Raw genomic sequence first — 26,905 nt, 5'->3', positions numbered from 1 at the left:
ACAGGTGAGGGTACAGTGCATGAGCACTGTCCCGCTACAGTGTCTAAGTCCATTTGTAGACATTGTACGTGCAGTAAAGCCATAAAGAGTATATGGTCTGGAAGTTGGTCATTACGAACTCCACAGCTTTATAATGGCTTTAATGAAAACTGGGAAGTTTGGTAGCAAACTTCTCAGCACATTAAACCCACACTGATGCCAGTGTGGGATTTAATGAAAAACGCACTCAGAGAGCATCTTAGAGATGCCCCATAAACGACAAGCCCTGGTGTGGCTCCTGAATGGCTGCCCTCCATTTGCCACCACCAGACAGGTTTTTGGGCCCCTGGGTAGAGAGCCTCCGCTCTCTGGGTCAAGAGACAAAGCCCATCCTGGGCAGAGGTGTCATGCCTCCTCCCCAGGATGAGCTGGGCAAAGGCCAGCCGCCTTAGGAAGCTGTCCCTACCTTTTTGCTGCCCCCAGCAACTGGCTCCGACAGGTTCTGACCCTCACTTTGGGCGGGTAAATCGGCGGAGAAACCGAGTTAGGATGAAAGGTGTGCCCACCTTCGACCCCCCCACCACTTAGGTGGGGGAGGCGAGGTGAAGCATGCATCTCAGTCCCCTCCATCTTGAAGATGAGGTGACTCAGCCAATTAGAGAGAGGCTCCTGCTCCCCTTCCACTGGAGGGTGGCATAATAGGGGGGGTCCTCACCCCAAGGAAGGGACCCATTGGTCCTGACCTGCACACCCCTGTAACACCCCTAAATTTAGTATTTAGGGGTGACCCTGATCCATGCCTGCTCAGATTTGAGAAAGAAAGAAGAAAAGCCTTAGAGCTGTGCTGACACAGGTAGAAGAGGACACCAACTGCTTTGGCCCAGCCCTACTGGCCTGTCCCAACTCCGACCTGCCTACAGCTGAAACCCCAGTGTGTTCAGCAGCCCCCCAGAGCCCGGACGTTGTGCCATGCACTCATCCCAAAGAGAACCTGGATCCAGGCGGCTCCCCGGTTCTGTACCACTCAGCCCACGGCCAGAGTTCGAGTGGCCCAACACCACGAGAAGGTCTCTCCAACAATCCTGACCTGGGATCTGGTGACATCCAACCTACCTCGAGCTTCAAGCCGATGTCTGCAACCTCAACCTGAATGGTCCCCCTGATCGCGAGCTGGTAAGAAGAGCAGACGCCAAAAGACACCCCTGTACCCGATGCCCCACGGCTTTGAGTGGCCCAACTGACGGTGTCCAGGCATCCCTCAAGAACCCAACTTACCTCTCCTGCCGGTGGGTGCCCTCAGGAAGCCTCCCTGCCCGAGCCTGCAGCCTTTTCTTCGAACCGGAGATCTCTATTGCAAACCACACGGCTCCCAATGTTTTCTTGGCACTCTCCATCTGGCCGCCTCAGTTCCACTGGTGGTGCAGCTCCTGTGCTGATTGTTGGCCCCTGCAGTGCAGATCCTAAATCCAGGAACTTTACTCCCACAACCGAGTGGCCTACTCGTAAGCAGCCCCTGACTGAAGGTCCCATTAGCCCTACTGGCTAAAATTAGGGCCCTACACTCTGCACCCGGGCACCCTAGTGCCGCTGGTGGTGCAATTTGAGTGCCTAACTGGACCTTGGATAACCTTGGTCCTAACCCCCAAAGGTCGTACTCACAGGTTGTTTACTTACCTGTAAACTGTTAACACTCTTTTTCCGATAGGAACCAATGTTACGAATTTCTGTTCCTACAAATGTCTGTATTGACCTGTGTTTTGTATGAAAGAAAAGTAACTGTGTTCTAAACCTGAAAAAGTGATACTTACCTTTGTATCGTAGGATCCATGGTGGGATATCTAGGCCTATCACCCCAAATAGTCAATGTAATCCAAATTTACGCAAAAGTAATCAAAAGTCATTTCTATGTAATTTAAACTGTTTTTAAAGCAAATACAAACCTGTAACAATTACAAATCCATTCCCCATTGCCTTGCAAAGATTTACAACTGAAAGTACATATCTGAGTGTGCGTAAACAGTCCTTGATTGAGTGAATACAATAAATGCTTAACACACCCTCCTGATAAGCCTAATTGCTCACTCACACTACCACAAAGAGAGCTGTTAGTGATTATATAATTTAGCCTCTGCTATACCTCTGGGGACTCCCTGGACTCTGTGCACACCATACCTTACTTAGGTATAGTATATACAGAGCTAGCTTCCTACAGACCAGACCCCATCTCTCCTACTGTCTCCTTTGTGAGCATCTCCACCGCCGAACTGCTGCTCTTTCCCTCGTCCCTACACCAAACCCCTTTCTATTATTTTCATATACTCCCCATGTTAATTTTTGCATTTTTATAAAGCTGGAACGCAACCCGAGCGCTTTTACATGAGCATCAGTAACATTATAGAAGGTCACAGTCATGTTTTTAGGACTGGGGTATTTATGTGATTTGTCCTGAATCACAGGATGCTGTGGCTGTGCTGAGTCTCGCAAGGGTAAAAACATTGACAAAGTCAATGGATCTCACACCGGTGAGACCTATTGGCTTTGCCAATGCTTGTCATGGGAGGTGTGGGTATGTAGAAAGGCACATATTCTGCTGTTGCTAGCACACTGATGTTTTATAGCATTTAAATGTGTGTAAATGTTTTTAGTATATGTCTGGTGTTTCCAGAAAATCCTATGTAAAATAAGAGAAGTAATCTGTGAAAGTCACACCTCCCTCCATTCAGTCAGGAGACTATTTTCAAGAAATGTAAGGGTTGATAGGTTTCCTTGGGTGCTGGGTGACTCGAGGGCCAAGCACTGCCAAATAACTGTAAAAAAGGAACCCCAAAGAATTGTTGCACACCATGTTTTTGACTTTTCCTACTACACTGCCCATCCATACATGTGGAGTACTATTTTCACTGATAACAGTGTGGCAAAGAAGGTTCATTGTGGCTACCAGAATATTTTGTTTTTTTATAGTCACGGCTGCATAGGTAAGATGGTGGGAGCCGTCCATACAATAAAGGATTTCTCCAGATCTCTAGGATGGAGGACATTTGCTGTTATCACTTGTGTGTCACAACCTTTCACACCTACCACTCTAAATTAGCTTCAATGTAAGTATGTTTCATAAAAGACCATCATAATCAGATGGAATTCAGCAGATTGCAAATTTCTGGGAGTTTTATCATGTATCGTATAAAAGGGTGAGTTCACGGGCATCAGACTGTGTTGTACATGAAGGAGCAGTGATGGTAAATCAGTTTGGGGATGAGGAAATTAACTCATAAGGGGTAGGAGTACAGGGAATGAAAGGGAATAGGGTGGCCAAACAATGAATGTGGAGAGGAGTGTTCAGAGTAAAATGGTCCGTAGGCAGAGTTGCAGCGATTCTACCTCATGAGCACAGGCTGAGGCTGGATGGCAGTGTAAAATGGACCCTGTTTCCAATGTTGTATTCACTGGAATGTAGAGCACTTCATGTCACAGTCAGGTCAGCTTGCCCATCACCACAGTTGGAGGGGGGGATCTCTTAGGTAAGGTTTTCTACCCAGCTACAGGTTTGTGAAGCAATAATCTGTAAGCGAGGATTAATTTACAGAACAATGGCGTTTTGTCTCTGAACTGCAAGTTACAGAATTCCTGAATCCTTACTTTGTATGTAGATCTTGGATTGGTGGGCATAAATTTGCATACATTTTAAAAAGGCCTTGCTGAACAATCAAGTTGCCTCAGTCCGGATCCGTGTGGCATGGATTTGGGATTTGTGTTTGTGCAACTTATTTTCTTGAGAATTGCTGAAAACAATCAATTTACAAAGTGTTCTGAAATTCAATGAAACACATTTTGAACTATGCTTGTTTGGAGAACTGAACCTTTGAACATTTCTACTAAGACATTCATGCCAAAGACTTTTGGAACTTGACAATCTTTTGACAGCAGCAAGAGATATCTGTTATCTGGATATGGATTTACGAAACACTTACACATGTTCAATTACTTTCTAATTATATTAATCAAATAAGAAATAACTAATTCCAGAAGGCACATATGTATGTAGTCGGAGGTAGATATGTTACTGATAGGGACTGAGTTAAGTAAGCATTACATTGGTCACTTATTATCTTCTTGCATGTCACTTTCAGCTTCATATTAAAAAAAAGAGACTGTTACACCACACGAGGATGTTTAAAATGTACATCCTTTTACTGTTGAAGTTAAATACTGAAGGTAAATATGCCTCTAGATATTCATTAAAATGGGCAACTGTTTGTGTCCAGGAGAGTGACAAGCGACAGACTGATATCCAGTATCTCTGTGTTGCCATTTGTTATATCCTTCTTCTACCATTTAATTCAAACATCATATTGTCTGTGGTCAGCGGTGTTTGTGGTGAGATGCGGAAGAGAACATCACCACTGGAGTCTAGGTACAATTTAAGTTCTGACAGTGTTTTCCTATACTTCCACTGGCCTATTAATATTGCATTCATTCTGCAGTACAACATGCTGCCTTTCCTGGTTTACATTTGGGTTACATCCACTAGGCCGATTTTCTAGACTTCTTCAATTTGTGAACTTCCCTTGTCTAGGGTTCACACTGATGCATTTCATTTTTCTAACTTTCTTATCAAGACGAAGGTAACTCTTTCTCTTCTCTGTAGAATTCACATTACTCCTGTGTTCAGGGTACAACGTTTCCTAGAGTCTCATATCAGAAGGGTTCTCAGTCCCCTTCTCTGCATCCTGCTATTCAGGAGTGGATCATCTACAGGAAAAGAAATCTGATTTTTACCCTCTCCCTGCGATGCTCTTTTAAAGACTGGAGTCCCTAGCCCTCTCCTATTTAACAACAGTAGTTCTTGTCTTTGAACAACCGCTTGCTTGCAGGATAACATCTTCTGTCGTTCTTAATACACCACTCTCATCTGCATCTGTTTGTGGTCCCAAGACTATTTCTCAGTAGTGTAGACCTTCTCTGCTCAACATCTAGCAATGCTGTTCTTCTTTTGGGGCGCAGACCTCACCTGTGCGACCATGGCAGACCTTAAGTGTGGCACCCATAAGTTGCTGCAGTTTCTCAGTGTGTATTTGCTGACATGTGGATTGCTCAGGTGGCCACTGTCAGTTTTCCAATAAAAATTCCTCATATTCTCCATCTTTTAGTGGCTCCTGCAGTTTCTCTCTTAAAAGTTAGGTCTTCCGAGGCACGATAACCATGAGGCTAGGCATTGTTCCTCTGTCTTTTTGGTCCAGCCCCACTCCCTCCACTTGAGATGTTTTTAGATCAAGAATTGGAATGCAGGTCTTCTACAGCTTCCTGAGCACAGGCAAAGGACTTGAGGCTCAAGTCATCATTAAGACGCTGGTCAGGATCCAACCAATGTGTTCCAATCTTTCCACCATTTCAAGTCGAGTTGTAATCTGTGAAAATTGGGAGGTTTTTTGTTTGTTTTACTTTTGGACTTCAGCTGTGGCATGGGCCCCCTCTTATTGAGGTGATGCTCACTGTAATGATCTATAAAAGACATCTGACATTTTACCTCTAGCACAAACCTTTCAAAATAGGGTCCACTGCTGTGGACATGTGAGATGAGGAGCACTGAGAAAGTTTTGCATGCACATGTATGTGCACACATACAGCCTGAGTGAGGAAGACTCAGTCTGGCAACCCTGCACAGCATGTATTGCTTGTGGCAGATAGGGCAGAGGCTAAAAGAACAAGTTACTTACCTTTGGTAATGCTCTTTATGGTGTATACTCTATATAACCAGATTCCTCACTTTTAAATACTCCCAAAGTGACAGACTGGATTTGAAAACGTTTCTTTAGCAATGCTCTCAAGTGGTGCTAGGTGGCTGTGACGGGGCAGGGGCGGCAGAGACGACAAACAAGAGAATGGAGGTTGGTCGAGCACTTTATTCTCAACCTATTATAGGGTTCGGTACAAGAATGGTGTGTCTCCAGCTCTTCAAGTGTGGGACTGCCTGGTCGATACTCAGGGCGTCATGTTCCTGTTCGCTTCAGGTCAGATGCTGTTGACTCCCCTCTCTGGTTCCCCTCGGAATCTTCCCTCCGCCGTATAGAACAAAAGAGACGAAAAGTACTGGTTAGGTCGGGGGACTGGAGCGCCGGGACACACGTAGGGGCCGGGAGTGAGGGAAACCAAGTGCTTTCAGTGCTCTCACTCTCTCTCGTGACTGTGAAGGGGGGTGCACGTGTGAGGCGATACTAGGGCAGGGTACTGGATGCGGTCTCGACGTTACGGGTCTGGGTTTAACAATGGCGGTGAGCTGGCTTTCCCCAACCAACCCGCTACCCTTCCACGTACCTGCTCGAGCCACGCTCCTCCCCTGGGAACGTGGCCGGGCGACTCGCGGTACCGTTGGCCTCCTGGCTTGTCGTCTTCCTCCGGTCTCGCTTCCTCCGTACTGCTACCTCCGCTTCTCCGCTCTCGAATCGTCCTCCACACTGAATCACCTTCCGCCTCCTGGGAAACGCCGTCCGTCCTCTTCCGGGATCCTACCGCTTTTGTGTAACCTAGTAACGTGACGTCATCGGTGGGAGTGGCCTCGTCATTCTGAAAGGCGAAGTTAAAGGAGCCCTGTCCAGTTTCCACGGGCCAGTCCTGCGTGTAATAGGGAAATGCCTTCTCCAGTGGTCCTGTCACCTCGGGTTGCTGCAGGGGGAGAGAAGGGGTCAACGAGACATCTGGTGTACAACAGTTCTGATTATAGGAGGGCGGACCTACAGTATCACACGCCCTGTCACAGTGGCCCTCTACCACTCCGCAATGTCCTGGAACTGAAGGAGTGGAGAAGCATATAAGCGCCAACCCTGCTTGATGACATCTGTTCTTATTTTTCCCATTCTTGCTTTCAGACGTGCAGCATGAATAGTTCTTAGTACCAGTGTAGCAATATCTAACTTGGGTATTGTGTAGATGTTAAAAAAAAAATGCAACTCCACAGAATTGGGAGATGGGAGAGCAGTGAGGAATCTGCAGTTAGAAAGAGTATCCACCAGAAAGAGCATTATCAAAGGTAAGCTGTTTGTTATTCTAATGGACAAATATAGCCCGCTCACCTGCCTCTTGCCTGCCACTGCAAAGTGACTCCAACCCCCAGAAATGTGAGCGCCAGGAGGTGCCGACCTGAGTTCCAGAGCGCACGGAGGCACATAAATCCAGTACAGGGCTCCCGCTGTACGGGATGCCCGCTCACCTGCCTCTTGCCTGCTACTGCGAGGGGACTCCAACCCCCAGAAATCTAATCGCCAGGAGGCACCGGCCTGAGTTCCAGAGCAGCCGGAGGCGCATAAATCCAGCGCGGGGTTTCCGCTGCATGGGACGCCCGCTCACCTGTCTCTTGCCTGCCACTGCGAGGTGACTCCAACCCCCAGAAATCCAAGCGCCAGAAGGCGCCAACCTGAGTTCCAGAGCCCGGAGGAGGCTGGGCTGGGCCACCCATCTGACATCTCCAATCCAAGGTCCCTGGTTCCTAGTTCATGGTATCCTCCTCACTCAAAGGTACTGTGACTTGACTGTGATTTGATTCCAACTAGTCCTCCACAGCTCTTCCTGCATCTACCATTCAGCTCGGCATAAATGGGCAAAAGGAAAGTGATTGAGGGAGGGTTGGGAGGCGTCCAGAAGAAGAAGACCAAGAAGCGGATTCGGAACACTAGTCCTGGGACAGAGAGTGATAGGGTACATGGAGAAAGTGTGTTAGACCGAATAGATAATATACTGAATGATTCCGAAGGACTACTCACTGCACCTGCACCCTCCCTTAAGGTTCCCCAACCCTCTATCCCCTCTGCTACTTCACTTGGCAACTCAGCTCTGGCAGCATATGCAGTGTATTCAAAAAGACAGCTTGCACCAAACGGCCACCAGAGGCCCCTGCAGCCAATAACCCATCCCCCTCAAGCCTCCAGAGTAATTCCAGCAAAACCCAAGATGAGGTCCCCACAGATCTTATTTTGAGCGACAGATTTGCACCCCTCCCGGACCAGTTAGCCAATCCAAATCCACCAACTTACAGGGAGTACCTGGGCCCTGCAGGCATAGCACACTGCAGAATGAACACGACCATTCACCATCATGATTGTACGGTGGTGGACATCGGGACACCAGCAACCAACCTCAAACTTTAGAGGGAAATCATAGCCCTCAAAGAAACAGTAGGGGCTTTGAATACCCTTATTTCCAAACTATATCTCACAATTGTAGATTGCAGTGGTATTTATTTGTTTTTACTGTGATTGACTTTGCAATTTACTTTTTATAAATCTCTGTTGTTAATGATTGCTTGCTCCTTCATAATGCATATGCACTTTAGATAAGGGACTTAGCCTAATTTGCACATTAACCTTACTGTGGTTGGAACGCATTTCTGAAGCTTACCTTTTTTTTATTTTTACTGGTAGTTATTTTAACTTTTTTGTGACTGCTAATTCTCCAATTGTATTGCCAAGTCCTACTATATGTTTTGCCCTGCCTTTTTATCGACATGGGTGATGCTTTGTATCTTTGCTTCTTTTATGGTATTTTACCGAAATAAAGAGAGTTTGAAATATGGATAAACATAGCCACAGATTCCTCACCTTAGAATAAATACCAAACCAGTAACTCACCCAGTGGCGGGCCTGTGTAGTGGACTCGGACCAAAAGGTCTTTCAGGACTAGGCAGGCCAACTGTCCTTCACTCTGGATCTGGTTGTCAAGAAAGTAGTGCTTCCTGGGTGTTTTCCCCATTGCACACATCACAGCTTCGCAGATGTCAAGGACAAGCACTCCACAGGCCAAAATAGTCCTAGCAGCTTTAGCCCTTGAGGAATGGGCTCTCAGACCTTGTGAAGGCTGCTTCTTGGTCACTACGTAGCAGATCTACTGCAGAGGATTAACCAGCTCTACAGGGTCCTCTTCTGCACAGCCTTCCATTATTTGCCCTGTTGTCCAGCTGATGAAGCCTCTCCTAATTCAAGGCAAAGAATGATGGCAGGGTGATTGATTGCCTAAAGTAGTAGGGAGTCCCCACGTTAGCAAAGGCGGCCATCTGAGTATGCAGCACCAGGTTATCCAGGATAAAAGGTGATGTAAGGCGGTTGCACTGCCAGTATCTGAAATTAATTCATGCACTGACCTGAATTAATTGCTATGAGAATGACCATTATTAAAGTCAGAAGGCAGCAAAGCGGGCAGCTATGCATGAGTTTCAAAGATGTTAAACATGAGAAACATCAAGACCAAATTAAGGTCCCACTGACATCACAAACTACTTAGGAGGAAAGGTGCCATACCTTTTTATAAACCTCATCACAATGGGTGACTAAACTAAGGATGGGTGATACAGCAATTGCAGAAAAGTCAGAAGGGTGCATAAATAACTTTTAACTGTGGCTACTCCAAGACCTTGCTGGGCGAAAAGACAAAATGAACAGAAGAACATCCAAACACTTGTAAAGGGTCTGTCTTGCGGAAACCACACCAGGTCACAAATTAGTCCCAGCGCCCTGTGTAAATGAACTTCGTAGAAGGGAATCTGGCAGTGAGGATGACATGCACCACTTCAGATGGCAGATCAAATGTAATCAACTGCTGTCGCTCAATTGCCACATATGGAAGTGAATATTGCACAGGTGGGAGTGAAGGAACTGCTTCTGTGAAAGAAGATCCTCTTTAAGTAAAAATCTGAAGGGAGAACAGCTGCTCATGTCCAGAAATTCCATATACCATATGTTCCTGGCCCAATCCAGGACTGAGGCTGAAACATCAGGATCACAGCCCAGATGTCTTTGACTCAAATGCAGCAGGTAGAAGACCTTGAACTGCACTGTATCCAGGATAGCTCCAAAAGATGTCAGCCTCTGCGAAGGAGTCAGGTGTAGCTTTGGCTCATTGAACCCAACCCAATACAATGTTATGAGGGTCCCCTTCATCTAGAGGTGGTCTAAAGCTGAATGTGTCGAGCAGTGCTTAATTTGTAAAAAAAAAAATAAGAGCCAGGGCTCTCGTTAGGAGGTCACTAACTTAGCCAGCCTGTCACAAGCACCAGCGTTGACAATTAATTGCTGGTGCTGTGCACCGGAAACCACCAGCTCAAATTAAGCACTGGTGTCTAGTCTTAGTTCAACAGCTATTCATTGAGGTAGTAAAAAACTGGTATCCCCAACCTCCGAAGATAGACAGCAACCACAACATCAGGTTTGTGAACATCCCAGGGTGCTGGTTGGGTACAAGGGAGCATGCCAAACAGAAGATGCTCCTGCTCTACCTTGAACTGCAGAGGGCATCTGTAGGACTGAAGAGTAGGTATATGAAAATATGAGTCTTGTATTTCTAAGGACACAAACCAATCACCTGGGTAGAGCACAGACAAGATCTGAGTCAGCATGAACATTTTGAATTTGTCCTCCTGCAGGAAAGCATGCAGAGCTCGACGGTACAAATGGGTTCAACAGACCCTTGTCTTTCTCTAGCACAAAGAAATAGCAAGAGTAACAACCCCTCCTCTTTCTGAGTCCACAATCTTCTCAAAAGCACCTATGAAGAGTAGCACTTGCACCACTTGTAACAGAATAGACAGGCGCTCCTCTGAAATTCGCTCTGATGAAGGGGAAGGTCTGGCAGAGAGAGGGCTTAGCAGAGCTGAATGATTTATAGGATCCATCAGTCGGACGCAATATATCACCACCCTGGGAGGAAGAGAGGAATCGTGCTCCCCATAGGATTGGCATGCACCACTAAGGGCAAACTGAAGGGGCTCGATGGCTGATGCCAAAGGGGACTGGGACGGCCGGTGCACTGCTGGCCTGCATGTTACCTTCCAGACCCACGTCCCCTGCCCTGAAAGGAAAGGATTGACTGTTGTAGCAGCTGGAGAGACTGTTGCTCTCTATACGCCATCCCCCTTGAATACTAGGACCTGCCTGGCCAGGGTAGAAATACCTAGGCAGTGGACCATGGCTCTACTGTCTTTAAAATGCTTCAAGGCAGAATCCGTTTTTTTACCAAATAAACAGAAAGCCATCAAAGGCATATCCATGAGATAATTATATATCTCCAGAAAATCCGGTGGAACCCATCTACGCCTGTCAGTGGAGCACAATACTAATGCCAACTGTCCGTCCCAGACAATCAGTATCTAGGCCAGCACAAATAAAGTATTTTGCCACATCTTGTCCATCATGGCTTGTCTGAGCCAGAGAAGCCACAAGGCCTTCTGTGACTGCCGGCAAGCTCTAGTTGGCCATGTGTCATAGTCCATGCATCTAGGGACCTAACAAACCAAATGCATTGGCCGATCTCAATGCCAGGCTCACAGAGGAGAAAAAACTTTTCTCAAATACCGCAATCCTCTTGGACTCCATAGGACTTGGCGTTCACCTTGCGGGTTAAAGCCTCAACCACCAGCTCTCTGGAATAGAATGCCCAGTTATTGAGAAAATCAGGGTCACCAGGAGCTAGCCTGTGCAGCCTAGCCACCTGCCTATTCACAGGCGGGCAAGGACAAGGTTCTGAAAAAGAGCTGATCAAGATATTGGTGAGGGCCTTGTTAAAGGGCAATAAGGGCTCAGAAGTGGCTGGCCCAGGCTGCAAAGTTTCAGTACGGATGTTAGTCTTGATTTCCACTGAATGTAGCTGCAACTCTAGATACTTAGTTGCCTGTCAGACCACCACAAAAAGTAATCCACTCTTTTCCGTGGGTGGTCCAAGATTTGAGTCCAAACCTGTATCACAGGAGTATCAAGCCAACTAGCCACTTATAAGTCAATGTAGAAGTTGCCATCTTATAATGCTGAGGAAAAACAACCCCCCTCTCCACCATCATTTCCTTTTGAGGGTGTACCTTGTTCAGAGTCTTAACCAAAAAGTTAATGGAGCCTCTACCATGGTTGTAGCAAGACATCGATCGAGATCGTGCTGAAGTCGGTTCAGGATCAGACACCAAACTCAGCTCTGAATCAAGTCTCAACCTTCACAGTGCTGTCTTTGCCAGTGTTTGTGAGGAATCACTAGGCACATGTCTTGGAGATGGAGTGGGCGTCCATACTGAAGTTGGTATAGGGCCCAGATTGGGTGCAAAGGGGTCAGGCGGCACCAGGGATGAATACACTGGTGGGAATCTGACTGAAGGCCCCTGTGGTTCTTTGTGGCCCTGAGGTGCACCAGTAGGAGCTGTAAGTGCACCAAAAATCTGCAGCATAGTCGCTTTGAAGGCTTCAATCTGATGAGGCGTCGCCAATGGCCTAGGAAACTCGGGGAGCACTGAAATCAGCTGGTAAATCACAACGAGGATTGGGACTTATGCAGGGGTTACAACAACTTCTTATGTTCTGCGACCTACAGCTTTGAGCGCATGACGGCACACTTACTGCAAGGCTTCGGGATGTAGCGTTGTGCGGTTCTGGGATTCACATTTGTTTTCTGTAGTCATGGCAGGAGGGGAGCATGGTTCCCTAGCACACTGGGTTCTGTTTTAGGAGTTGTTGGAAGGTGCGGAAAGAAAGCAACTGATGTCAACGTTCAGGGGTGGTGCTTATATAAGGCTGAGCTCTCATTTCCGGAGCGGTAAGGAGCTAGTGCGCAGCTGCACAGCACAACCTGGCGGCAGAATTGCTTAGGAAAAGATTCCCGATCCAGGGCCTGGGCTGATGGAACTGATTAATAAGTCTTAAGACTACTTACCAGTACTGGAGACTTTCTGTACTCTTCTTCTAGGTAGTCACACCAGCTCCCTGGTTCCCTGTCAGGATCATTAGAGGGTGGTGAATTTGTTTGGAGCCCTAAAGGAGAGGCTCTCCTGGAATTCTACAGACTAGTCCTGTTATCCGTGCCTTAAGTGTGGGGACCACAGACTCTCACTGTTGCTCAGAGTACTCCTTTATGTGGTGGGGTACAGCAGGCCAGGAAGGTGGTCAGCACTGGAGAATCCTGGGGGCTGCTGTGAAGTAGACCCCTGGCCAGTAGACCACCAGGGCTAGACTCAAGGGCAGACTTAGGATGCAGCTAAAGGGACAAAAGTAGCAGTACTAGAGGCTGTGGAGAGCTGTAAGATAATTCTCAAGCATATTTCAAGAATCACGAGGCACCTGGAAACTGCCTCCGGTAGCTGAAACACACCACCACGCGCTAAACACAGCAAGCTGACTAGAATTGGTCCAACAAGGCCTGGGATAATGTTAAATCAACATGCTGCTTATGCACTCAGCAGCTTGCGTACACCAAACTGTTCTACGCTGACCCATGCTCCAGAGTGAGGATTGGCCGCTTAATCTCCGCTCCCTTTTGAATCGGCAAGGGCATCCATGAGGACTGTGGCTTCTCTCTTGTCTTATTTGCCATCGCCATGGAGCCCCTCGCATCCGCCTTTGGGCGGAGGGTGACCGTGAGTGTTCCGATGGGGGTGAGGACCCATGCGGTGTCCTTGTATATGATAATATCACCCTCTATGTCTGCGACGCCCACGTTGACACAGACCTCGTACACGTCACACTCCTAGAATTTGAGAGGGCATCCGGCCACTGGGTTAGCTAGGCACAATCTCATATTTTCCCCATTGGCTGGGACAAACTCCTCTTGCACTTGGGAGATGGGCGGTGCAACCCTCAATTGGGCCGGAGTGATCACCCGTTATCTAGGGATTCAACTGCACCATTCCCTGACCAACCTTACTAGGGGAACCTGAAGCGAGTGCTGACCTTCCTCAAATCAGAGACCCAGTACTAGAAACACCTCCTATGAACCCACACAGGAAAAACAACCCTCTCCCAGATGATAGTGCTCCCCGCTTATTATGATATTTTGTAAACGTTCCGATATATCCTCCAAGGGTCTTCTTCCCACATCCGAACGTTTTGCTGGGAGAGCTGCTATGGGACAAAAAACGCCACCGGATCACCCTCACTAAACTCCAACCGTTGGTAGGACGGGCTGAGTGCTCCTTCATTTGAATGCTACTATTTGGTGTACCAACTTCAATGGATATTGCAATAGTTAGCAGCAAACAACCTGTATGAAACGGAGACAAACGACAGGTCCCTACCGAGTGCTATTTTCCGACAGCCCTTTGTTTAGCTACATAGATCCTGGTCCCTGCTGACGTGGGTAGTTGGAAAGTGCCTGGCAGGCTGTTTCAAATGATGCACCATATCATACCCGAAGCCCCCGGGATTCCCCTCTTGGGCCTCCCTCGCTTTACAGGAGCGTTCATATCTGAAGATCTGACCCATTGGCATAAACAATCCCTAGACACCGTCTAAGACCTGTTCCACAACCAACACCTGCTACAGTTCAACCAATGATGCCAAGACAATGGACTCCACCTCTGGCTAATTTCTTCTACATGGCCAGCTTTTAGTGACATGCCACAGGTTGTGGCACACAGTGGACGAGGAGCCCCCCACACATGCAGTCACTCAAATGCTATGTACTATGAGATGGTGGGATGGTAGGGATTGTAATCCACGACCCCTCCACCAACCAAAAATCAAGACTTTGGACATTACTACGATTACAAAAAATAATGTTAAAAATTAGGCACCATGAGCGGAGGGCCAAACAAAAGAGGACAGATATGTATGTCATGGGTGTGTACAGGCTACATCCTTGCATACTGGATACAAACTTCACTAGGACAGGGAAGTAGTTGAAATCTGATGCAAGGTTACAGAACAACTGTCAGCTGATAGTTGTCCTCTCAAAAATTCTTAATAAGGTTGATGCAATTTAACTTGCAAGGATTAAATATGCTAACATGCATTAGATTTGTCAGCCTGCAGTGTCATTATCTACATGTGTTTGTCCCAAAATGGATCACGTGCAGAAAAGGATGTTTCCCCTGTCAACAATCAATTTGAAAAACATAATTGTTTGCAGCTTCTGTAATGGAATACATTACATTACTAGTGAAATCATGTGATGTTACCAGCAAAGTCATTGTGATGCCAACTATGATATCATGTGTGACGTCATGAGCAGTGCACTAGAGTGTTATGGTTGAAAATGTGAAATGCTAATTGATCATTAGATTTTGAATCATAACCATAACTCTCTAACCGAAAAAATGTCAATTAGTTTTAAGAAATTTTGATCACTTTAACAATTCTGGGGAGAAATTGAGAGAAAATACTACACAGAGTTTCAGATCTCAGTGCCCGTTGTGCAGAGAGAGAAAAAGAACCTACAACACCAAGATCTTTATGGAGTGGGCATGTCACGTCTAGCAGTAAGTTACTCAAACGTTCAGAGGTTATAGGATTATGTTTTTAGGAGAAATTCCGAAGAAGTATTCAGACTGAAAAAACTCTGCTTCAAATAAACTCCAGGCACAAACTGATTCTTTCACAGGACTGCAGTGAAAAACTTAAAAATAAGGAATGCATATTATTATTAATGACATGCTGTTCATTTTTATCAGGAGCACAACTAGTAAATGTAGGACCAATTGTGAAAGCATAAGCCCCAGTAACACCAGGAATTGTAGTGGAAATGGGGCCAACAGTGATTTTAGTAGTTCTAGAAAAGTTTATTTAGTAGAAGACATAGTAGCAGTAATAGCAGAAGCAGTACTAGTTATAGAAGAAAGGCTGTCTGATGATCTTCTGTCAGGAGTTGATACATGATAGGGATTTCTTGGTATGATGTTGTTCCTGTTCATCATGGAAGATTGATAACATTTGTGTTCCTAGTGCAGTTTTGCCTACAAGCTTTTGTGATATTGCCATCTTGAAATTTGGCATGGAGGATGTTCTGAATGGCAGAGTACACTTTGTAGGAACCAGCAATGCAGATGTTAGCAATGGGGGAGAATAGGCAAGTGCAAAGGAACAGAACAACTGTCCCACAGCGCTCAAGTAATGTTAGCACTTGTGGATTAGAAAAAGCTTTTGTGGGCACTATAATTTAGCTGTAGACAAGATACAGGACATTACTAATAAGAACACCCTGCTTTGAAATAGAAAGAGCACCCAGATGTTGGGCTAGTAAATGAATACTCTAAGATTGGGGAATAGCTGAAAAAATTATCTATGGATACACTTTGATATTTATTATTCTGCCCCCTTCCTTGCCCTGTTTATAAACTGATTTAATGTTGGCTTCACCAGACTTCCTTAAATATGCACAGGTGGATGTGCCCTATTGACTGGTTTTAATAATTGTGTGCACTGACTGCAATTTAAATGTCCAGGTTTTATTTACATTTACTGGAGAAAGTACACATTAAATAAAGGGGAATTAAGAAGTTGAGCAGTGCGTGTTTATGATTTGTTCATCTAAGTGCCAGTGGAGTAATAAGCTAGTGCGAAGGAAATTAAATGAGGCCCATTCGGTGAAACACAAAATTGACAGGGATGATGTCATTTCTGCAAATTATGAAAAATAATTTAAATGTACGACATTATCCCTTTAAAATATGGGGTTTTGGAAACACAGATTTTTCGGTAATACTAGGAGCCAAATATGTAATAAACATTATTTTGGGCCATTCTGGGATGTTATGCAGGCAAGAAGCATTAAAACACCTAAGCTCTAAAAATACATAAGGTTAAACTTACCTTGGTGTTCCAGTTGTACTTGGAATTTGCATCGAAGTATTCAAAGGCTCCGGTCCCATACTTGGCCAAAGATCTAAGCATGTGACGGTTGACTGTGGATCTGAACACATTTTAAGATCATTAGCCTGGCAATTGTGAAGACAACACAGACTACTTCATTGATTTTCTTATATAATTTGCCATGCTATATGTTTGCTTCAAACCCAGAAAAGTGAACAAATATATGGAAAAAAACAATTTGGTGATGTCAACAAAGTACATGACTGCCATCAGTTAACAATGTAAGGCGCCAAGGGAATGAATGACTGTGGGGATGCATGCACACTCTCTCCTTAACATTCAATTTCACATCCACATCTAAAAGAACACCCTATGTCTATGTTTGTCCTCCAATGCCAAGTGCAGGCCCCCAAGTGCAGGAGTAGCCTCCCAAGTACAGGTTTGGCCTCATGTAGCCACTACTTCCGTCCTCAACTGCAGAGTCAGCCTCAATTTTCCAGTGCCGCCTCTTCATATGCCAGCTAATGTAGCCCCTCAGGAGAAAAACCCACAAATGTCCAGTGAGTAGACACACAAGCTCAAACATAGCCTCCATTGCTCAATGCAGGCTTCTAATACAGAGATAGACTCTCATATAATCCCTGAGAGCAGCCCTACAAAACAATGTTACCATCTACACTACACTGCACTTTTATCTGAGGTACCCAAGGATACGCGCTATAAGGCATAATGCAATTCAACCTAGCTTGTATACCCCTCACTACTTATGAGGCAGAAGCACTCTGGCAGCACCTGATGCAGTATATCTTTGGTGCTGCCAGCTGCATGTGGGCTACTTTTTTTGCTTTTCATTCCTCTGACATGGCAGATGAACGAAAAGCTTGAATTCTTTAACCCTCACCTAACCTAAAAGCCTCCTTTTCTCTCTGCTCCAAAGTTTATCTGTTGTTGAGAGGCTAAGAGTGGAATGCCAGATGGGTACTAAAGAGGGAAAATATGACTGACCAAGTGCAGGAGAGCCAGAGAATGCCCAGAGCATGCAGGGGAGCCCACTGGAGCAGAAGACCCTCAAGAGGACCTACAGGCCAAACGTACAGGATTCGATAGAGAACCTCGAGCGGCTCACCAAAGATGAAGGTCCACAGTGCAGAGGATGCGGTGAGGATGAAAATCTTGGGTAGAAGAGATGCTAAAGCTTCTTGAAGCCCGAAGATCTCTGAAGTACAGAGCCAACAAGCCTTGGCAACAGCAAATCAACACGGTGCACAGGGGTTCAGTCCCAGCGGTTCCGACGAGGGAAACTGGCCTCAAAATTGCATAGGACAGGTCAGGCCTCGAAGGAGTTGCAGAACCACCACCTGTGTTGCTTAGCCTTTCGAAGTCCGTAGGACGTCAGAAGCAGCAAAGTTGTCAACTTTGTTGCAGTGCCTACAGATGCAGGGGAATGACTCCTTCACTCTAAGGGAGATTACTTCAGGTGTCCTTGATGCCTACAGGTCTGCTGAAGATCCTGGAAGAAGCACAGATACAGACGACTAAGACCAGCAGAACAGAGAGACCAGAAGCAGCAGGAGTCTTCCATGATGCAGTCTCGTTTGCAGGTGAAGTCCAGGTGTCCAGATGGTCGAAGAGTGACGTGATTTCAGTCTTGATTCTTGTCCTATGACGAATCTGAGGACCCACCAACAGGTAAGCCTTTTCATAACATAATAAAGGGGTTAGGGTGACTCAGGAATCCCACCCAGAGGAGGGGGTGGAGAGATGGGAGGATACTCCCATGTCCTTTGTCCAGTTTTGCGCCAGAGAGGGAGCCAAGGTCTCCCTGAACTAGTTCCAGCAGGAATATGCAAAGAGGGCACCCAATGTGTCCTTCAAAGCAGTCTGGTGGCACTGGCAAGTGCCCTCACCCCAGCCCAATACACTTTAGTCCTGTCAGGGGAGTTGGTCACAGGAAACCTATTGTTTTACCTTCCCCTGCTCAAGCCTGGCTCAGCAGCAGGAGGGCAGAATCGTCTCTGTGGTCGGAAGCAGCACTAGATTGATGTCAGAGCCTGAGAGGCTGTAGCCAGGAGTACAGAGGGGTACCCCAAATGACATGGTACATGGGATCACACTTGTAACACTGGCATTGATGTTGGGGTATGATTCCAAAATGTTAGATACCAAACATGGCTGGGTTCGGTGCAGCCACTATACAGTTAGCCATCACGTAATGACTGATGACCACTATATGTATTAAAATGTCTGATTGCACTTAAAAAACCTGGAAAATCAACTCCTGGGTTTGTAGAGTTGTCCTGCTCATGCAGGGGCACACTCACACTTATAACAAAGCACCCTGCCTTCAGGATTGAAAGGTCTGCCTTAGGGGTGACTTATAGGTTTTAAGTGTGGTGATCTCAGATATAAGAAAACTTATATCTGTCATAAGTAGTGCTAGCACCAGCTTACAAAGGCTGCAATGGCAGGCCTGTTGTCGCAGTTTGCGTGGTCGCTAATTGGGAGGATAGGCCCGAAACTGCACTGTGTCCAAAACTGCTTCGATGAAAGGGAGCGTCTGAGAGGGGGTCAGGTGTGACTTCAGCATGTTTATAATGAACCCCAGCGAATGCAGGAGGTTTGCTGTAGGCTGGAGGTGGGAGACGAAAGTCTGGGGCGAGCCCACCTTCAGCAGCCATTCGTCAAGATAGGGGAAGACTGGAACCCCTGATCTGCGCAGACACGCTGCGACCACCATCATCACTTTCGTGTACACCCGAGGGGCACTGGTGAGGCCAAAGGGAAGTATGGTAAACTGAAAGTGCTTGTGGCCCACCACGACCCGTAGGTGGCGCCTGTGGGCTGGCAGGACGGGAACGTGGAAATAAACATCCTACAAGTCCAACGCCACCAACCAGTCTCCGGGGTCGAAGGCAGACAGGTCCTGAGCCAACGTGAGAATTTTCAACTTCTCCTTCAAAGGAAGCAGTTGAGGGCCAGTAGGTCTAGAATAGGACACAGGCCATTGTCCTTCTCGGGCATTAGAAAGTAGTGGGGATAGCAACTACGACCTACTTCTGGCATCAGCACCCTCTCTATTCCTCCTTTGGCCAAAAGAGCAGAGACTTTCTGGCGGAGAAGCGTCAAATGATCCTCAGACAAGCGATCGTAAGAAGGTGGCATGGAGGAAGGGTAGTCTCGAAGGGGAGGGAGTAGCCTCTCTGGACTATTTGCAAAACCCACTGGTTTGATGTAATGGATTGCCAGTGGAGGAGGTGATAGCAAATCCTGCTTCCCACTGGTAGCCCTGAAACATCGGACTAGGAAGGTTTGGAGGCTGCTGCGGGGGGAGGGGGGGCAGGGTGGGGTGGACTGGCCCACACGCTGGCTTCCAGACCAGTGAGGTTGCGGGGTCCCACGTCCGCAGCCACTCAGAATCAGGGCAGCTTGTGTGAGGCGGTGGCTAGACTGGGCCGGGCATGGTTTGGGTACCTCTCTCGTAGCCACAAAGGGGACGAATAGTAGAGTAGAGGGGGCGAGAATGCGGCGAGGCCAAAAGATCTGGCTGTAGCCCGAGAATCTTTAAAGCGATCCAGCGCTGAGTCTGCTTTGTCACCAAAAAGGCAACAGCCATCAAGCGGCATGTCCATCAAGGTTGACTGGTCATCCCCCGAAAAGCCAGATGTCCTCAACCAGGCATAGTGCCTAAGGGCTACCGATGTGGCAATCATTCTGCCCAGTGAGTCTGTGGTATCCAGTCCACCTCTGATCGTGAATTTGGCTGCGTCTCTCCCATTCGTCACTACCTGTGAGAGGACGGCCCGGGCCTCCTTCGGACACTGAGGCAGCACCTGCGCAACCGTTTCCCAGATGGTATGGGAGTATCAGCCAAAGAGGCACATGGTGCCAAGCTGGAGGAAGAGAACATACGCTTCTTATGATCATCCAGCTTCTTGGGTTCACAATCTGGAGGAGCAGAAGAGAATGCGCCCTTTAAAAACGAGGCTTGGACCACCAAGCTGTTGGGGAAAGGGTGTTGGGTCAGGAACACTGGTTCGCCCGGGGATGGGCTGTGGTGGCGGACAATCGTCCTTTCCACAGGAGCCCCTGTGCTAGGCTTAGACCAGGTGCCCAGTAGGATGTCAGTGAAGGCTTCGTTAAATGGCAATAGGGGTTCAGAAGTGGACGCCGCAGGTTGAAGCACCTCTGTCAGGAGATTAGTCCTGACTGCCACCGAAGGGAGCTCAAGGCCCAAGAACTCAGCCGCCCTTCTAATCCACCACAGCATAGGACACCCCCTCCTCCGTAGCCACGGTAGGGGGAGAAAGCAAACCAGTGTCTGAAAATGTGTCCAGACCCCTGGCATTACCCAGTTCCTCACGCCAGTCCAGGTCTTCCAGCTGGTCAGTTAAAGGGTCCAGCGACCTCTCCCAGTCCTTATCACCACCCTCTGGTCGATAGGGAACACCAGGGATGAACAAGGGAACAAAAGAACACTCCGGCGTCGGTTCCGACGTTGGATCGAATCTGGCTCCAACTCGGGGAAGAGGATGGGGACAGCATCGTCGGGGTCACGACTGGCGCCGGCGCGTCATCAACGAGATCGGTGCCAAGAAAGGTCGAGTGAGATCAGCTGGTGTCGATCCAGGCCTGGATCTGCAGGGGTCCGAGGGAGCCGGGACCGGAGCTGCCGGCATCGAAGGCCCTGGACCGCCGACTTGCCCCACAGGGCCCGAAGGTGCGCCAGCAGAGTCGGGGAGCACAAAGACGAGGTGTAAGGCCTCGTAAAGCTTTTGAAGCTGGGCAGGGGATGCTCCAGGTCCGAAAATGGGGGTAGGTGTAGAGTCGTCCCTGAATCAGGAACGGAGATGGAGCCTTGCAACGACGATGCTCCGAATCCTGCTCCGCGTCAGCGGACTGACGGGTAGAAAGCAAAGAGCACGTGGGCTTCTTCGCCTTCTTCTTGTGTTAAGACTTACCAAAGGACCTCGACCACTTAGTGTGTGACAAGGAGTGGGGGCTCCCCGAACAGCCTCGAGACCTTCCTCTTGAACGAGACCTCGAACGACGTGGAGCCGACCGCTGTGTCTCCAGCAACTTTCAGGACCGCTGCCGTAAAGTTTTCGGCGCCATGGCCTGGCAGTCTTAGCACGACTCCGGGTCATGGTCGCACTCCAAACAACAAAGGCACACGAGGTGCGGATCCGTCACAGACAGGCTTGAAGCCAGTTCGACAAAGGGACATCCCTCGCGCACCTGGTGTTGAAGGACTTGAAAAAGAAATCGACAAAAGTCGCAAAAAGTTAAGCCAAAAAGAGGCTAAGGGGTAACTCTCTCCGGATCTGCCCTAGGCTGGCGCGGAAAAAGAATGAACTGACGTCAGCGCACAGGGGCAGCGTCTAAGTTGGCAAAGCGGCGTCATCTCGGCAACCACGACGTCGACGACGTACATGGACTCAACCGACGCACAGGGGTACTGCTATAGAAAAATCTCCAGATCCAGTCTGACACCTGGGGTAAATTCTAAGGTAAGGAATCTATAACTAACTTTCTCTTTCAGATGCACATTTTTAGAACTAGTTAAGGGTCTCAAAGAGATGAGAGGTAGCTCTGGATCCACATCTGGTGTCGTGAAAAGAAAGGAACTACCGTCAGAGAGCAAGAGTAGACCGATATAGGCTCTGTATGTAATTTCTTACTGCACCTACTGGCACGCAAATGTACTGCAGAAACGTTTCTGGATCGAGTTTGACGCCTGGGGAATATTCAAAAGGTGAGTAATCTGGAGCTAGAAGTCTCTATCAGAAGGGTATTTACTGTGATTAGAGGCACCTCCTTGACTGTGTCTTAGAAGAAATGTGTCCCTCTGTGCTTTTGCACACTCATACTTTAAAATATTAAAGCTTACTAAACACAAGAAAGAGTGTTATGGTATCTGCTTCAGTAAATTAACATCTGGTAGAGTACAAATCTATGAACTGTAGTGCTGATGGGATATTTTAAAAACAATATTTGGTTGAATAAAAATAATAATTCACTAAACCCAGCGATGCAATTGCTCTAAATGAGATTGGTATTGAGGCTAAAGATGTACTTTCTTCAACCCTTACCCTGCTCCATACATGAACAGTCTTGTGTGCTAGACTGAAAATACTCATTTTGTAAAACCAGTGACATTTTAATCCTTGTAAGTGAATTCAGAGGATTGAAAGACAGGATAAAGATGTACTTTCTTCAGCACTTACCCAACTCCACACGTGAACAGTCTTGTGTGTTTGACGTTGTTTTTCACAATCTGGAAAGTTCTACTTTCGTTTTGGATGTGTCCGTCAGATATAAGAAGAATGTCACGTCTTCCCTTGGATGGTACTAACATACTTAGAGAGTGTAAAGGCTTCCAGAAATCAGTGTTTCCCATTGTAGGTTTCGCAGACTGTAAACAGAAAGCAAAGTTAAAATGTCAACTCTAAAGAAGCTATTTTCTTTGCAAAACTTGAACTGTTTTAAAAACTCAACGTAGTGATCTTTCATGAACTTTATTTTTTAATGACAAACATATTTATTTAATATTTCATTAAGGAGTTTTCACATAAAAACGCAGTAAAACAAGCAGGCTGCAAAATAATCATATAGTCAGTCAGAAGAGCAAAGTTCCAAGTGGCACTGCGAGCTACAAATCTTATATTCACAGGTCAAACACAGATTACACGCATGTATCTCACAGGGACGTATGCGAGTCCGTATTAAAATCGAGAATTCTAAATTGTTATCTCCAACACTCCACATCATCACTCAGCTTATGCTCAATTTGGAAAACAGACATTCAGCGTCCCTCAGCCAAGGACCATTCTCTGCACCAGAGGTTATAAACAGGACGAGTAGCTTCCATCCAGTGGATTGTGATACACCTCTTAGCCAGCAGGAAACCTAAGGTTGTCATTTGATAATACATTATTTTTTTTACTCTGGTATGGTGTCCATCATATTTCCAAAACTACTCTTTGTTGGCGCAAAACTACTCACTCATAGAACAATTTCACAACCCTGCACATCTAAATCTTGTGGAGCAGGCCTGCCTGCCTGCCCACCCCTCCTCATAATCACACCTTTGCCAGCACTAGCATCACTCAATGCCTTTTTTCATATAGATGAGTATGCAGTTCCATCCATCACCTGACTGTGTGGTATTCCACAGTCCCCGTTTCAATAATATGGGATTGTCGATTATTGTCTCAGGCAGTCTCCACACAACGCGCTATACGAGAAGAACATCGGCACCAACCTTGGTTTAGGACAGGGTTTCCAAAAGGGTTACAGATTCCAATTACTAAACTGGGAACCCCTTCCATGTGGCACGTGCCGCCTTCCACGGTCTGGTGTAAATTAAAAGAGTTGTACCCGGACACACATCTGCACCTGCCCCCTTCAAAGATGCGAAGCATAATGCCACCATTGTAGTGAACAAGCCACTTTTGTGGTCTGACACCCTATGATGACCCTCAACCACCACCATTTTCCCTGATTTTAGTGTGTTATATTACCCTAGCCTTAACGTAGGATGGCCCTGCATATGTCTGCTTCTCTTCTGTCCTGTAATCTTGGTGTCTTTCAGTAGAATAGTCCTGCTAAGAACAGATGGTATGGGATGTTGAGGTGCAGTGTTGTGGGTGGTGGTGCACACATGTGCTCAATGTTGTATACTGAGGGATAAAGTCTATAGTGTTATTTGGGTTATGTGAATTATGTGTTTTAACTATTGCCTTTGACATGGCTTCATGTCATTCTGTTTTCTGACTTTACCTTGCTTTATGGCAGTGCTGACTATTGCCTTTGACATGGTTTCATGTCATCCTTGCTTTTCTGATTCCATCTTGCTTTGGGCCTTTCTGTGTGCATGGCTTAACTAACTCCATTTTCATGACTGACGCTATTTTCTGTGCCTGCACGAAGCTGTAGAGGTGGAGAGGGCATGTTTTGCTCTTCTCCTGTTTTTCGCACTTTACTGACTAGAGAGAACTGGTTCTTATCAGACGAATGTACATGGTCTGTCTCTGAGCCATAGCAAAGGCCTGATCAACCGATGCAGTGGCCTTGGAGCAGGCTGGTACGGGCTCTCATGAGAACGAGGGGGCGAGGCTTGCTAGAAGCTTCGTTGTGTTTGAATTTGTATTAAAAAGGGGAGCCTACACTGGCCTGGTGGAAGTTCGTGCCGTGGAGCAGACGTGTTGTCATGGAAGAGTGGGGGCTGGTGTAACCTCTGAGCTTTCACCCGGTTCAAGCAAAGGACTCCCCTTGAGCTATTTTGCTATCTAAATTGCATAAATAGCACCACCATGAGGCAGCTGTCATAAGTGCCGCTGTTGACAATTAAGCAATGGTGCTGAGCACCGGAAACCTGCGGCTCAAATTAAGCACTGCTCCACTTGCATTCCGAAACAGGACTTTTTAACCAGCTAGTGTTCTTTAGAGGCACTAGTGCGCCTTAAAATACAGACAAATACAATTTGAGAAAACACTGGAGGAGCAGACAGGGACAGTGATCCTCTTGACTAGTGCCTGTCCCCCAAAGCTCACACAACATGATTTCCAAAGGGGAACCTGTGCAACGGTAGCAGCTTCTCCTCTGCAAAGCAATTACCAACTTTTAAGAGGAGTCAGTCACCGTTCACTGACTTGCGACCACAACTGAGGTCGCAAACCACTGATCCACACCATATCCAATTGCAATTGAGAGGGGAAGGATATTTTACACCACTTGCTAACTGCATTTTGCGAGTCGGAAATGCTTTTTCCAACTTGCAAAATGGAATGAAAACATACCAATACAAAGACATTTTGCAGTTGCAAATCCAGCGATTTTGTGAATCTCTGACTGCAAAATGGTTTGGTAAATCACTTTGTTTGCTAGATACCTCTATGGTAGTCCTCCAACAATTTGTTTTCCGTGTCTGGGGCATTAGAAATCCTGTAAGGAACATGCTGCAGATCAGACACCAGGTTTCAACATTTCATATCATGTCAAACCGCCTCTCTCATATGGCAGTGTTAGTGTATTTAGCTTGACTCTTGGATGAGTGAAGGTCCAGGCAGTTGATGACAATACTGTCTAGTCCCCAAAATGTCCTCCTAGGTATCAAGCAGAACATCCTCTGAAATACATAGACGCCCTTAGCACTACTGCCATCTTAATTAGTGCCATCCTGTGCATCATAGTAAAGTGACCAGAATTACAAAGACTTCAGCACCTCACCAAGTATATGGACAAGATTAATTTTAATATAATAATCATTTATCAGATCACTGCCCAAAAAACATACTAGCATATACATCTTCAAGATATTTACATTTAAAATGAGAAATCAGCAAGAGGCATTGGTGGTTTTTAACCCTGGTTAGAGAGATGACAAAGGGAACAAAGTTGTAAAATATAATAAACATCTAAATGTAGACTATAAAAGGGCTGGCAGCAAAACGACACTGTTGAATATGCATGCTAACTACCACAGGCAATAATAGGTTGCATTGGTCAAGTAACAAAACCATGTCTGTTATAGATTAAGAAAACACAACAGACTGATAATATAACAAAAATAGAATAGAAATGCTACAAGCAATGCTTTCTTACACCAGTGAGTCTACTAAGTATGACTTCAGCGGAGCATACTACCACTGCTTAGCTTGTCCGCGCCACTGCATGCTTGTCATTTTCCCTACATTGGTGAGGTACTGAAAATCGCTGGGGTTCACACTTGCCTGTATCCTTTGGCATCAATCAATGATAGTGAAAACAAAGGTTTACATGGTACAACCAGGCTACCTCGAGGGCTGTACATCAAGAGTCATTATAGGGAGGGCACTACCTTAGGAGTCACAACCCTCTTGGCTTAAAACATCAGAAACCCTGGTATGTCGACTGTGTGACGAGGCAGAAGAAACGCTGATGCATGTTTTATGCATGTGCCTGCATCTTTTACTTGAACGCTGACGTTTCCTTAGGGTGCCCTTTTAGGGCCAGGGGCCCGCACTTGCAGGCATGCAGTCTTGGAATGTATTAACCCAGCTAACCTCACACTTAAAGCTGGGCTCGTCAATTTCTTGGCATCATTCACACATCTGCTTGAGGGGCCCGTCCTTGCAGAACCGACCCGTCGTCACCTGCTGCTTCATCGACCAGGCCCGGCAGTTCTGCAAGCTGAAGGTATGTCAGTCCGGTTTCGTCATCTCCAACTGGACTGGAGCACCGGTTCCCCGAATAAAGACCACAATGACAAGAGATCTCTGGGTGGCCGCTCACCGCCGGCGAGTGCAATCACCACACAGGACCAATGCATGCCAGGAAGCCCCTCGTCGCTCTATTCGCCAGCCTCATTTGTCTGCATCTTCTTGCTTGTACTTTGTACAGTACG

General features: G+C 46.7%; 1 protein-coding gene across 8 annotated transcripts in view; it reads right to left on the bottom strand.

Annotated features, from left to right (window-relative positions):
* Nucleotides 1–26,905, bottom strand: part of PARP4 (poly(ADP-ribose) polymerase family member 4) — a 2,159,601-nt gene that overhangs the window by 1,053,882 nt on the left and 1,078,814 nt on the right. For all 8 annotated transcript variants that reach the window (XM_085621544.1, XM_085621545.1, XM_085621546.1 and 5 more), the window contains exons 25-26: nucleotides 22,745–22,932; nucleotides 16,521–16,620 (exon numbers count right to left, since the gene is read on the bottom strand). In XM_085621544.1, coding sequence (XP_085477670.1) covers nucleotides 16,521–16,620; nucleotides 22,745–22,932 — 288 coding nt within the window. The remainder of the gene's footprint in view (nucleotides 1–16,520; nucleotides 16,621–22,744; nucleotides 22,933–26,905) is intronic.

Source organism: Triturus cristatus, chromosome 8, assembly GCF_964204655.1.
Source record: "Triturus cristatus chromosome 8, aTriCri1.1, whole genome shotgun sequence".
NCBI lineage: Eukaryota > Metazoa > Chordata > Amphibia > Caudata > Salamandridae > Triturus > Triturus cristatus.
The sequence above is the reverse complement of the archived record's forward strand: the minus strand, read 5'-3'. Positions and strand labels throughout refer to the sequence as shown.